Below are 12,925 nucleotides of genomic sequence, written 5' to 3'. Positions count from 1 at the left end.
CCAGCAGCCCAGCCCTGCGACGTCCCTCCTCCTCAGCATGGCGGCTGCACACCCTCTGCTCCTCAAGAGGGGCGGGAGCAGCCACTGCAGCGCTGCTAGCAACACTCCAGCAGCGGGACAGGCAGCAAAACCCACACAAGCTGCCCCACAGCAGGGTCCTGCCCATAGGAGCATGCCAGAGGGGGTCAGGGATGCACGCCTGGTCGCAGGGAGCGTACATGGGCTGGCAGAGATGCCTCCCGGCAAACCCATGATGGCCAGCCCCAGCTCGCCGCCCTGTACTGCTGATGCGGAGTGCCAGGGACACCGCTTGCCATCTGGCACTGAGCATGCGTAAAGCTACAACCTCTGCTCCTCATCCATTGCAGCAGGTACGGCCCACGGGAACCGACTGGGGGTGGCAGGGGGGAGCAAACAGCCAGTTGTGTCTGAAGACAACAGAGTTTTTCCTCATACCATTATTTTAGCAGGCGACACTTTTTGTTTTAAATGATTGTGGGGAAAAACCCCAAACCCAACCTGTCAGCTGTGTTGGCAGTGCATTTTTTGCATAACTTCACAGCACTTTTGCTATACAGGTAAGAAGGTATCAGGCTACTTCCCTAATTGGGTTAGTAGGGGAGTTCAAGACTACTGACCAAACCCTTATCCAAGGTCAAAGGGGATAATGAGAATTAAAAGGTTGCATTTTACACCAACTTAAGCAACTTCTGTAGTGACCTACATTATGCTGCTTACGTCAAGGTTACTAAAGATTGTCTGCTTAACATCTACTATGGATAACTCTATAAAAAATAGGCTTTTTCTTTAAATCCAGACTGTGACACAGCAAAGTACTCTTTTTGGAGCAGTTTCAAACCCCTGTATCCCATTCAATAAATAGACCCGCCACGCCTCTGTTAAATGTTATAGTCTATCATGGCATGAATTAAGGGACGGGAGGGAGAAGTGTGAAGAGCCAGAGGGTGCAAGGTGTCTGCAAGCTCCAGCTTCCAAGAGAGAGGAGATGTGGTGCCGGGGCAGGAGGAGGGATGATGCACCGGGGAAGGGGGATGGTGGGAGGGGGTGAGGCTGCCTTAAAAGGGGGAGTTCAGCACACCTTTATGCAGGGAGTGCGCATAAAGGCATAATGAAAGCCCGAATCTGACAAAAAACAGCAGCAATAGGAATCACAACTTCAACACAGTTTACTACAGCTCTCGGGTGTGTTGTATAAAACATGTTTTAGTGCAACATAGTACAAAGTTTTTGTTGATTTTTTTTTTCTAAAAAAAAAACAAAAACCCAAACATTTTTCCACATCATGCATGGATAGGGTATCTCTCTTTCTTCTCGGGTTCGTTACAGAAAGTTACAGCAGAGAGTGGTTTGAAAAGCTTCGTGTTAAAACTCGTTACAGGAAGAGTCTGCCTTATAAAAACAGAGAGAAGTCTGAGACCAGGCAACACACTGCCAGAGCAACGGAGAAATGTCACCAGCAAGGTACATTCAGGGACCACCATGGGAGCCACTTCCCAGGAAAGCCTGGGCTCGATGCAGGAACTGCCGGGATAGGAAGGGACCCGTTTCGGCCAGGGGGAGGGGGCCACAGGACAGCCCTCCAGGATAGCCCTGCTCTGGGGCAGACAGGCTGGTGAGGAGGAGCGTGGCTTGGGTGCAGCACAGTGCTCTCCCAGGGAAGAACGGCTCCCGCAGACTCCATTTTCTTTTTTTTTTTTTTTCCTTTAAAGCTGAAATGAGTTGCAGTTCCTGCCCAGGAGCAGTATGTACAGGAGATACTACATTTACGAAACAATACCCACTGGCTGCAGCTGCTGCTGTTTGCGCCTCGGTTCTTCATTTCATCCCACTCCTCTCTTTGCAGACGCCTTATCCAGAAAGGGAAGACAAGTGTGTGGGTGTGTGATACATATATATATAAATATATATATATATATATGAGTGTGATATTATGCATATGCTGGGGCCAGTAAGCAGTTATGTCTCGAGGAGGCAGACTTCGCAGAGGGATGAGTGAAATTTGGTCTTCCCAGTGGAAGCAGAAACCAATACCGTTCTGGTGGAGGAGCAGAGGTGGCTGACTTCGAATGCCCTGGCACAGGACAGTCCGCGGCCACGTGGGCCCCCTCCCAGCTGGGAGAGAGGATGCGTGGTGCAGATCTCCCACCCGAGGCTTCGTCACCTCTGAATCATCAAGGCATCAGGGTCTAACCAAGTAGTGCTACAGAGCATTTGCTGAGGTCCCCTTCTCTTCACAAAGAGCAGTCCCACTCTCCTGCAGAGGCTGTGGGTATGGCACCTCTCTCGCACGAGGCGGGGGGCATGGGGGGTGGGGTGTCTTGCAGCTGCGCCCATCCGCCCCGGTTGGCTTCAGCCATGCTGCAAAAAATAAATGGCCAGATTTGCCAGGAAGACATCAAGGAAGACAACGAAAGGCCATTTTTGGCAAACATTTTCTTCCGCCAGACGTTAACGCTTAGGGCGTATGGGGGAGGAGGCGGTTTCCTCCACAGGACAGGGCAGGGGTACTTGGCATTACGGGATATGGGAGCTCCGGTGCCCCACATGGCGAGAGCCCTGGTGTGGTTCTCGAGAGCCATATCTTTCACAGAAAGAACAGCATTTCCTGCCACAGCGACTGCCTACGACAAGAGCAGGTGGACTTTGCCAGGAGGGGGAGCTTATGGAGAATCGGTTTCTCCTCCTAAAGCCCCAGGAACGAAAAATGACAGATGCACACACGCAAACAGGGGAAGATTTCTTCCAGCCCAAGGGGACACGGAAGCCCCCAGGGCGCCGATGCGGTGCAGGCTCCTTGCCTTGTCCAAGCTTGTGCTGGGAAGTAGTGCAAGCTGCAGGGAAACTCGTGACACGTGGTGGTTAACTGTGTGTCCCCACTGCGTGGCATGGCTGCAATTGGGCTCCTTGGCTGAACCATTCAGGGGCTGTGAACCCAACCGTGGAGCTTCCTTCCCCTTTCCCCCTTTCTAGAGTCATTACTTTGGTCATGTTGAAGCCTTCAGAGACTGGATCCAGCCACCTGCCCCCAGGGGACTGGGGCACAGAGGGGACCCGCCTCATCAGAGGTGGCAGCATGGACACTGGGGAGGAGCACGACTCTGGTGAGCCGGACTGTACGAGGACCCTCTTTGCTACCAACATAGTCAGGGCTTTCAGGTGTCCTCCTTCCATCTCCCCCTTCAGTTCCCGGAGACAAACTAAATTTCTTTTGTCCTGATTGCAAGCTCGCTGAATATTCAGTCTCTCCAAGACTGGGGAATGCTCCCAAAAGGTGAACTGCTCCCTCCTGAGAGAACAGTAGGATGGAGGCAAGCAGATACTGAGGCTACAGCCAGCTTTTGAGATGGACCTCCCGACAGCCCAGCTAACCCCTCAGAGGCTGACCTGGCTTTGTTTTGCAAGAGGGAAGAGCTAGCTCAGCGCACCTAGGGAAAAGACGTTCTTCACCGTGGCACCGAGTCTGAGGAGGAAATCCACAGTCTGTTTTGGAAAACATATACATTTACTTCCAAAGAGATCGTCCCAGGACCAAAAGCCCCCTGGGATCTCCTCACTGTGTGGAGGGCAGGGGACGCCTAACAGTTCTTGGAGTGACCAAAAAAGAAATGACAATAAAAAAGTAATGGCCCAAAGGACAGCAACTGACAGGAGCAAAATTAATCCGAGGGGAACATCCGCTATGTACAGCAAGCGCACGGACCCTCCAACCATCGGGCTGAGGGGGTGCGTTCTCACAGGCGCTGGAAGAAGCCTCGGATCTTCCCGTCCATGCTGGCTGGACACTCCACAGAGCTCAGCCGCCAGGCTGGGGCACAGATAACGAAACAAATGAAACAAGAACAACAAAACCCACTCTGTTCCTTAGCGATCCCAGTGTGTCTCTGCTTCTCTCTCTCTCTGCATGTCCCTCAGGTGCCACTGCCTCTTTAGTCTATGGTTCCCGGGTGGATGCTGAGGACCGGTGGCTCTAGGCAAGTGGGGGAGTAGTTGAGATGAGGCTCTTTGATCCACAGCAAAGGGACCCCGTTCTTGCCCTCGGAGTTCTTGCTGGAGTTTCGGCTCTTGAACCGCACCAGCAGGATGGTGATGATCAAGATGCCGAAGATAGGAAAAGGGTAGAAGAACACAAAGTAGAAGAGGGCGTCATTGGAGCAGATGACAGACTGCAGGGTGGAGCCTGAAAATAAGCACAGGACAGTTACCTTTCACAGCTTCTCTGCAACGCATGGCCTATAAACATCTTCAGAAACATAAAAAGCAGATTCTCATTAATTTGTGTCAATGCAGGAAGCGAGGCTCTGAGCAAAACACCGATATCGGTAAACAGAGCAGCCGGAAAAAGCTATTGCAGGGCATGTTTTGGCTTTATTTCCCCCAAGAGTTTCATGAGTGCTAGAGAGAGTCCCCCCCTGGATTTTCTGTGTGCATTTTCTTACAAAGCCGGGAGCTTTGCAAATCATTGTTTCCCTCCGTGGTGGTACACAGAGGCAGCACCCCAGGGTATCTCTCCTAAGGGCCCACAAAACTCTCGTGACCTCTCTGGGGCTTCTAAACCATCTGATGGCTTCAAGAGTTGCTAGGAAGAGACCCTTGTGCCACAGGTTGTGTCGTTGTGCAAAACTAAGCCAAATTGCACATGCGTTTCTCAAAGGGAAAGGCTAAACCCCAGTGAGGGGCAACGTCTGCCCCTGCTGACCCGGACACACCAGGCAGTAAGTGCAGTGGGATGGGCAGCCCTAGCACAGAGATAAGCGCAGCGCACATGTGCAAACCCAGCCAAGAGCTGGGCTACAAGCCACCGAGCTGACTGGAAAAGCACTGGCACCACAGATTTGCCCCAGCGCAGGCGAGACCCCATCCCACTCACTCCTTGGCCTTTTTATCTTGCTTGAACCAAAGATGCAGGGGATGCCAGGGCTGTGCCCCCAGCAGGGTTGTTGCCTCTTCTCACCTGCATCCTGCACATGAACGGCGACTGTCCCCGACTCCTCCTCTGCCAGCCGGTACCACACGCCATTGGGGTCTGCCAGCCATTCCTCCACACGGCAAGAGTAGTTGCCTGTGTCGGCACCACCAGCTTGCAGCACTGTCAGCCGGAACAGCACCGCCGAGAGTCTCTGGAAGCGCAGGCGGCCCTCCCAGCGACCGGCCTCAGGGCTGAAGACGGCATCAGGGCCCACGCTCAGCACAGCCTCCCTCTCCTCCTCCTCCTCCTCCTCCTCCTCCTCTGTGCGGCCGCCCGCCTCTTTGGCTCGCAGGTTGTACCACGTCACCGCAAAGTGGGACTCTGGGCTGGAGCGGGACAGGATGCTGCAGTCCAGCGGGAAGGACTCCTTCTCCTGCACCGTGAGGTTGGCGGTGGCCGTGTCCACCTGCAAGGTGGGATCTGAGATGACAAAAGGGAAGAGGTGAGCGCTGAGCAAAATGCTACCGTCAAAGCCACCCTGCCCCAGTGCAAACTGACTGTCACAACTCCAGTGCTGGGCACGATCGAAGCAAAACCCAAAGTCTTGATGCAGCCTGCCAAGTCCTACAGGTGCCTCTGTGGTCAACCCTACAGGGCTCACCATCCTCACCTCACCACATGCCGCCTGGCAGAGGGTCGAACAGGAGCTGGCTGCAAGCGCTGTGCTACCACCCTACCCACACAGACCCTCGCACCAGCTAACAGGCATGAGCGTGAGACCAAAAAGCTGCTGCGGCTCATCCAGAGGGACTACAAGAATATGTCAAGAAATACTGAGGTTTGGTGTGTGTGCCGAGGAGCGATGTACTACTACTCCCCAGCTACCAGCACAAAAAGCATTGCACCCCATGCTCATTTTTTATTTCTTTGAGAGCACTCAAAGGACTTGAAAATCAGTATGACAAGAGGAGAGGATTTTTTCCAGCAATTTGGGAAGTTATTTAGGTAAGAGGTTCTTCCATGGAGATGTCCTCAGCACAGACACAGCAAGGATGCTTCCAAAATCTGCCTCTCATTTTTTAACTCTAGTGCTTGCTGCAAGGCTAGAGATGTTTTTACCTAGCTGAGATACAGTGGCCAGAATCTAAGATGAATTGATTAAAGGCTGACTTCAAGAGCAATTAACATGTGGTTTAGTCATCTTGCCAGGGAACGCATACTCCAGGGATCTCAATCAGTCCAGATCTAAGCTTTCATTTAAAGGTTAAAAAGCCCCTTCCGACACGGGATCTGAGCAGGAAGGGCAAGCCGATAGCTCGCTGAAGAGAGAGGCGCTTTCTCCTCCAGTGAAGACAGCTGGGCAAGCTCTCCCTGGTGCAGATTCCGGGGGTCCCTGCTGTCCCCCAGCTGTCATCACCTGCGGGGCTGCTCTGCCCAGCGGGGCTTCTCGTTACAGCACCGGCCCTACACTTCTTAAGTGGTCCCGTAAGGAAAATCTTCATTAAGGCCAGAGCTCTTCAGGCCATAGGCAACATGAGTGTTTTCAGTTCACATCTTCACCCAGAAAGACTCCTGAGGTAATGAGGTAAATCCTGAGATTTTGGAGACTACTGAGGTAAAAAGGAGGAAGGGAACGAAATGGCTTGTCAAAACCAACAGAAAGCCTCCCCCACCTCAGCAGGCTAAGCAGAAAGAGGAGAACTGCTGTCTGAAGGTGCAGAGAGGGTGTTTTTTCCCCTCCTTGCTCATGATTATAGCCCTGAAAGAAAAGCATGGAGATCCTAATTAATGAGACATGAGTCACAAGCTACGCTATTTTTAAGGTTAGTCATTTTGTTAGCTACTGGCTGCCATGAAAGAAAAACAAACAACAACAAAGCACTTGTAGAAAAAAATTATCTTGAATTAGCGCACCCCCAGCTCCCTCTCTTCTTCCCACTCCACATCCTTCCACAATTCAAAATGAGCCTCGAGGATTTCCCCTGCTGTTCATTCCCCCCTCCATGAGGGCTGGCAATTCTCAGCCTGGATGAAGAGCTGCACTTACAACCATGCAGAAATGCAGCGTACAGGGATTGCCTGTCTCTGCTCAAGCCATCTTGGCCAGCAGTTTCCCAAGCAAGGACCTGCAAGCAAGGACCTTTCCCAAGCAAGCTCCTCCTTTGCAGTACAGATCTTCTCTGCCATGACTGACCGCTAAAATCTTTCCAGAATCTTACCCTTTTGCCAGCTCCGTTGCAGAGTTACGAGGCTGACACCTCACTGGAACGGGCAGGCATAAAGCACCACAGCAGTGTTTGCAGAGCGGTTGGTTGCTTTACGTGCTGGAAAGTACCCAGCAAATGAGGACCGTAACTGTTATTTGACCTACAGCCTTTAAGACAGACATTTAATCTCAAGTCATTTGCCTCAAAAACTAGGGAATCTGTATTTTCCAAGGTAAATTGTCCTTGCAGCTTATCTGTTATTAAAACAGACGAAACTTGGCGGAATACCCTGGGAATCTGTTTTTGAGGGCCTAGGAGTCCCTGAGTGCTGATCAGTCTTTCAGAACCCTCTTTTAGAAGCACACGAGCAGGCAACTCCACTGAGCCGTAAGCCAAGCAAGCGGGGCAGAAGACCAGCCTGGCTGAACAGGGAACTCAAGAGGAAAAAAATATGATCTCTATAAGTGAGGTCAGGCTCCGCAGGAAGATTACAGAGCTCTGGTTCGTATACGCGGGGAAAAGACACGAAAGGCTCAATTAAGAGTTGAAACTGGCCAGTGTTTTGTCAGATAACAAGAAGGGCTTTTTAAAGTACGTTAATAGCAAGAGGAGGTCTAAAGAAAACATTGGACCAATACTTGTTGAAGATAGCCATCTGACTAATACACTAAAAAGCAGAGGTATTCAATGCTTTTTTTGCCTCAGTTTTTAATAATACCGATTAATAAAATAATATTACTTTAATGATACTGGGTGTTAGTATAACACAAGTGTGGGAACAGTGACTTTCCATTTGTGGACGTTGATATTTTAAGAGACCAGCTGTATCAGCTGAATGTTACCAAGTCCCTGGGGCCTGATGGGCTTCATCCCACAGTACTGAAGGAACTAGAGGATGTTATGGCAGGATCCCTCTCGATCATCATCCAAAGGTCTCAGGAGTCTGGGGAGATCCCCGCTGACCAGAAGCTAGCCAGTGTTATTCCAGTTTACAAAAAGGGCATGAGGGAAGACGCAGGGAACTACAGACCTGTTAGTCTAAGATCCTGGAAGAATTATGGAGAAGATTATACCGGGTACTACTGAAAGGCATTTAAGGAACAATGCAATCATCAGGCACAGCCAACATGGGTTCACAAAGGGAAAGTCCTGTTTAACTAATTTAATATCCTTCCACGATAAGGTCACCAGCCCAGTGGATGAGGGGAAACTGGTGGATGTGGTTTTTCTGGATTTTAAGCAAGGCTTTTGGTACTTTTTGATCCCTCACAGCATCCTTCTGGACAAGTTGTCCAGCTGTGGGATGAGCAGGTTCATGGTGCGCTGGGTGAAGAACTGGCTGAAGGGCAGAGCTCAAAGGGTTGTAGTGAATGGAGCTACATCTGGCTGGTGTCCGGTCACCAGCGGTGTTCCTCAGGGCTCAATTCTAGGGCCAGTTCTGTTCAATATATTTATCAACGATCTGGATGCAGGAGTTGAACACACTGGGAGGTGCTGCTGACTCTCTTGAGGGACAAGAGGGATCTGGATAGATTGGCGCATTGGGCAATGATTAATGGTATGAAATTTAACAAGTCCAAATGCCAGATTCTGCACCTGGGACAAAGTAATGCTGGGCACAAGTATAAACTGGGAGACGAGTGGCTGGAGAGTGGCCCTGGAGAAAGGGATCTGGGGGTGCTGGTCAACAGCAGGCTCAACAGCAGTTGTGCCCTGGCAGCCAAGAGGGCAAACCACATCCTGGGGTGCATCAAACACAGCATAACCAGCCGGTCAAGAGAGGTGATTATCCCGCTGATTATTCAGCGTTGGTGCGGCCTCAACTTGAGTACTGTGTGCAGTTCTGGGCCCCACAATTTAAGGTCCTTGAATGAGTCCAGCGGAGGGCAAAAAAGCTGGTGAAAGGGCTGGAAGGAATGTCCTATGAGGACCAGCTAAGGACTTTGGGTTTGTCTAGTTTGGAGAAAAGGAGGCTGAGGGGTGACATCATTACTCTCTCCAGCTTCCTGAGGAGGGGACGTGGAGAGGGAGGTGCTGAGCTCTTCTCCCTGGTACCCAGTGACACATGGGAATGGTTCAAAGCTGCGCCAGGGGAGGTTTAGACTGGACGTAGGAAGCATTTCTTTACCAAGAGGGTGGTCCAACACTGGCACAGGCTTCCTAGAGAGGTGGTCGATGCCCCATCCCTGTCAGTGTTTAGGAGGCATTTGGACAACGCCCTTAAGAACATGCTTTAGCTTTAGGTCAGCCCTAAGCGGTCAGGCAGTTGGACTAGATGATCACTGCAGGTCCCTTGCAACTGAAATATTCCATTCCATTCCATTCCATTCACAACCCTTTGAAACTGGAGTTTTCTCCTTGGTTTGAACTTCTGTAGCCCTTTTTACCCCACTACATCCTGGAAAAAACAAGAAGCACCTGTGCAGATCCCTGATGTCTGCTTCCCTGTGTCTGGCCATGGCTAAAAGGGTGGTGTTAGGCAGCAAGATCTGCCTGAAACGCTATCACTGGCAAGACGGTGGCGAGGAAGCCTGTCAAGTACCTCCTTGTCCATATAGAGGCAGGCTCTTCATAGCCAATGCCTGCCCCATCAAGAAGCCTGAGCCCTTGTCCCAACTGACAGATGAACCCTTGGAGCTGCACACCCTGCATCTGCTTCTTCACCTGCAGAATGGGGAGCAGCAGCGTGAGAAACTGCCTGGACACTAGCAAGGGTCTCGATCTCCTCTGATGCCCTCTTTTCATGTTAGGATCCTGCCCCCGGGGCGCAGGCCTGGGAAGCACAGCTAGCTTCTCCCATCTCATTCTCAATCAAAATAGGAATAAAATCAGAAGCCTATCCTATTGAATCTGCCAAAAGCGCTGTAAAATAAATTTGCAGGTGCAGTGGTGACAAAATCCCAAGTCCATCTAGCTGTGTTTGCAGGGTTTGCTCCATGCTCCTTCCAGAAAAGCAAGGGTTCACCCAAGAAGACATGCAAGAAAGCAGTGGCCCTGCCCTCTGCCCAGACCCGCTGTCGATGACAGACAGATGGTGACTCGTGTTTGGTCCAAGAGGGCAAAGCACTGCTCAAAGCTGTTGGCAGGAGATCCTCCTCACCTGGCTGCTTGACTGTGAGGGTGATGAGTCCAGAGAGGTCCTCTGCCCGCTTGTACCAGCGGTCGCTGGGGTCAAGGAGCCACTCCTCCACACGGCAGTCATAGGCCCCGCTGTCCCGCACGGTGGCATTTTGGATGGAGAGGAGGTAGAGACCTGGGGACGGGCTCTCCAGGTGCAGCCGGCTCCGCAGGTCGCCCAGCACCGCCAGGTCCCCATAGCGCAGGGTGCTCTGCCGGCTCAGCTGGGCCACTGCCTCCTTCTCCGGGTGGCCCGGCCGCCAGACATACCACTCCACCGAGAGCTGGGACGAGGGGCTGGTCCGGCTGCTGACCTGGCACTCCAGGGTCACCCACTGGTTCTCGAGCACCGTGATGTTCTTGTGGGTCTGGTTCACCTTCAGGCGGTTATCTATGGGAAAAGGCCATTAGAAATACAAGGTGAACAAGGGCTGCAAGGGTCCTTTGTCTTCCCCACAAGCTCTTTCCGCGTGGCTACAATCCTGGGGTGTGATGAAAGAAATGAGCAAGGAGAGGAAAAGAAAGACTGGGGCCAGGGCGGGGGGGAGGGAAAGGAGGGGGAAAAGCAAATAGGACTTGTGGTTTTTTAGGGTCATCTGAAAATCTCAGGCTAGCCACCAACACCACCCTATGCAGCACAGGGAACTGGAAACCCATAATGTCCCAGTAGGACCTGGGGGGTTCTAAGTGCACAGACACCTTATGAAGGGAGGTCACACCTCCCTTCATAAGTAGCCCCGTCACACCCGGATCAGCAAGCCCTCCTGCAGTGCGGAAAAATCAAGGCGGAGAACGGACAGCTGATTATAGGGAACCACCATTGCAAAATGAGAAGTGGCACAAGGGCAAAGTCACACATGGTGTTTTGTGGCCTTGGGAATGTCCCTGGTTTTTGCTCCATAATTTCATTGATACACGGGGGGAGGTGACTGTAATCAGCTCTTTTATGTGAAATGACGTGTCATACACTCCTAATTCCTTCATGACTTCTTTCCAGGGGCACAGTCTGGACTTCCCCTGCTGCAGCAGGGTACAGCTGCTGCAGCAAGCGATGGGCACTGTACTTCCCAGAGAGAGGCAGGCGATGCAAAGGAGGGGGCACATCACAGCTCCCCCCTCCCTGACCGTCCCACAGCCATCTCAGGATTTTGCAGACAGAAACGAGGATCTGGGACCGGCAGCGAGTGGCACGCCGTGGCCTGCTGTGCTCCCCGTGCGACCAGGCAAAGCTGTGCTGGGGACACCAGCTGGGGACCATACTCAGTATCTCTCTCGTACCCCCATCCACAGAGCCTGTGTCTAGCCATCTGAATCCTGACAAAGAAAATGCATTAAGCATCCTAGTCCATCCCTGTTATCCAAGTGCGTCCCCTCCTGCCTGAGGGATTTTTTTCTCCAGAAACAGGCACCTGGAGCAAGCAGGGACAAGGCAGGCGTCCTTGTGAAGTACTGGTGCTCTGCTTCAGCAGCACACATGGGGTCCAGGCTGCTCTCAAAGACGGTGCTTGCCTACCTGCCTCCCCCCTTCGCATGAAATGAGGGCTCTGTCCCCACATCATGGTGGCCCATCTTTAGCTCCTCCATCAGCCCATCTTTACCAGTGAACTCTGCTGCCACGGAAACCACCAGCAGAGCAGATTTCTCCTCTCCTGGCAGCCAGCTCCCCACCTCATTAAACTTGTTACTCGCATCATGTGCACAGCGCAGAGGGAACAGAGACAAGGCTCCCCACGCCTGCCAGGATACAGGCACAGAGTAAAATTAAACTGCGTGCAAAACATGAAAATGCTTTCCCAGGCAGGCACACATCAGTTCTCTCTCAGTAGGTCGTTAGTTGACACTCTTGCTACATGATGCTCTTGAGGATAAAGAAACCTGGCTGGATACAGCGGCCCTCTAGATCGTGGGAGACGGATAGCCTTCATGTGGGGGCACTGAAATGCACGCCAACCTAGCCTAAATGGAAGAGGGTCACATCAAAGGGGGAAAACATCCCTCTTCATGCAGGGATGTGCAGGCGTAAGGATGCAAGGAGGGGGTGACAACGCTGTATCAGAACGAAGAGCAGAGGATCCCTGTTGCCCTAGAAAAGCTCGGTGAGCTCACGAGCCGTGCACAAGAGCCAATGCCAAGAGGACCCCACCGGTGCGGCACATGGTGGTACCTGGCTGCTTGACGGTGACCTCTGTCCGCCCGGACACCTCCTCTGCCAGCTTGTACCAAGCGTGGTTGGGGCTGAGCAGCCACTCCTCCACATGGCAGTAGTAGCTGCCACTGTCTCGGACCTCTGCCCGCTGCACCGTCAGGCTGAAGAGACCCCCTGACGCCGAGCGCTCGAACTGCAGCCGGCCCCGCAGCCCTTCCTCCTCTGCGTAGGTGCCATATTCGAAGGCTGAGCTGTGAGTGGTCTTCAGGATGAGCTTGCCGTCGGCATCAGAGGGCTTGTGGACATACCACAGCACGGCGAAGTGTGAGTCGGGGCTGGTCTGGGATTTCACCGAGCAGTTGAGGGGGATGGGCCTGTTCTCCACCAGAGTGATGCTCCGCTTTGACTTGCTCACCTGCAGCTTGGTCACTGTGAGGGAGGAACAGAGAAGAATGAGGAGAGTTAGGCCATTAACAGAGAAAAGAAACTCACCTGGTTTGAGGAGGACCAGAGAGTCCACCCCCAACT

The 12,925-nt window shown here is 52.4% G+C and overlaps 1 protein-coding gene across 4 annotated transcripts in view; it reads right to left on the bottom strand.

Annotated features, from left to right (window-relative positions):
* Window positions 1-3,508: 3,508 nt before the first annotated feature.
* The window catches only part of IGSF3 (immunoglobulin superfamily member 3), a 102,025-nt gene continuing 92,608 nt past the window's right edge, over window positions 3,509-12,925 (bottom strand). For all 4 annotated transcript variants that reach the window (XM_074598450.1, XM_074598433.1, XM_074598460.1 and 1 more), the window contains 4 exons: window positions 12,416-12,826; window positions 10,235-10,642; window positions 4,973-5,407; window positions 3,509-4,198 (listed from right to left, as the gene is read on the bottom strand). In XM_074598450.1, the coding sequence (XP_074454551.1) occupies window positions 3,948-4,198; window positions 4,973-5,407; window positions 10,235-10,642; window positions 12,416-12,826 (1,505 nt within the window). In that variant the 3' untranslated portion in view covers window positions 3,509-3,947. The remainder of the gene's footprint in view (window positions 4,199-4,972; window positions 5,408-10,234; window positions 10,643-12,415; window positions 12,827-12,925) is intronic.

This window comes from Larus michahellis, chromosome 1, assembly GCF_964199755.1.
Source record: "Larus michahellis chromosome 1, bLarMic1.1, whole genome shotgun sequence".
In the NCBI taxonomy this organism is placed as follows: Eukaryota; Metazoa; Chordata; class Aves; order Charadriiformes; family Laridae; genus Larus; species Larus michahellis.
The sequence above is the reverse complement of the archived record's forward strand: the minus strand, read 5'-3'. Positions and strand labels throughout refer to the sequence as shown.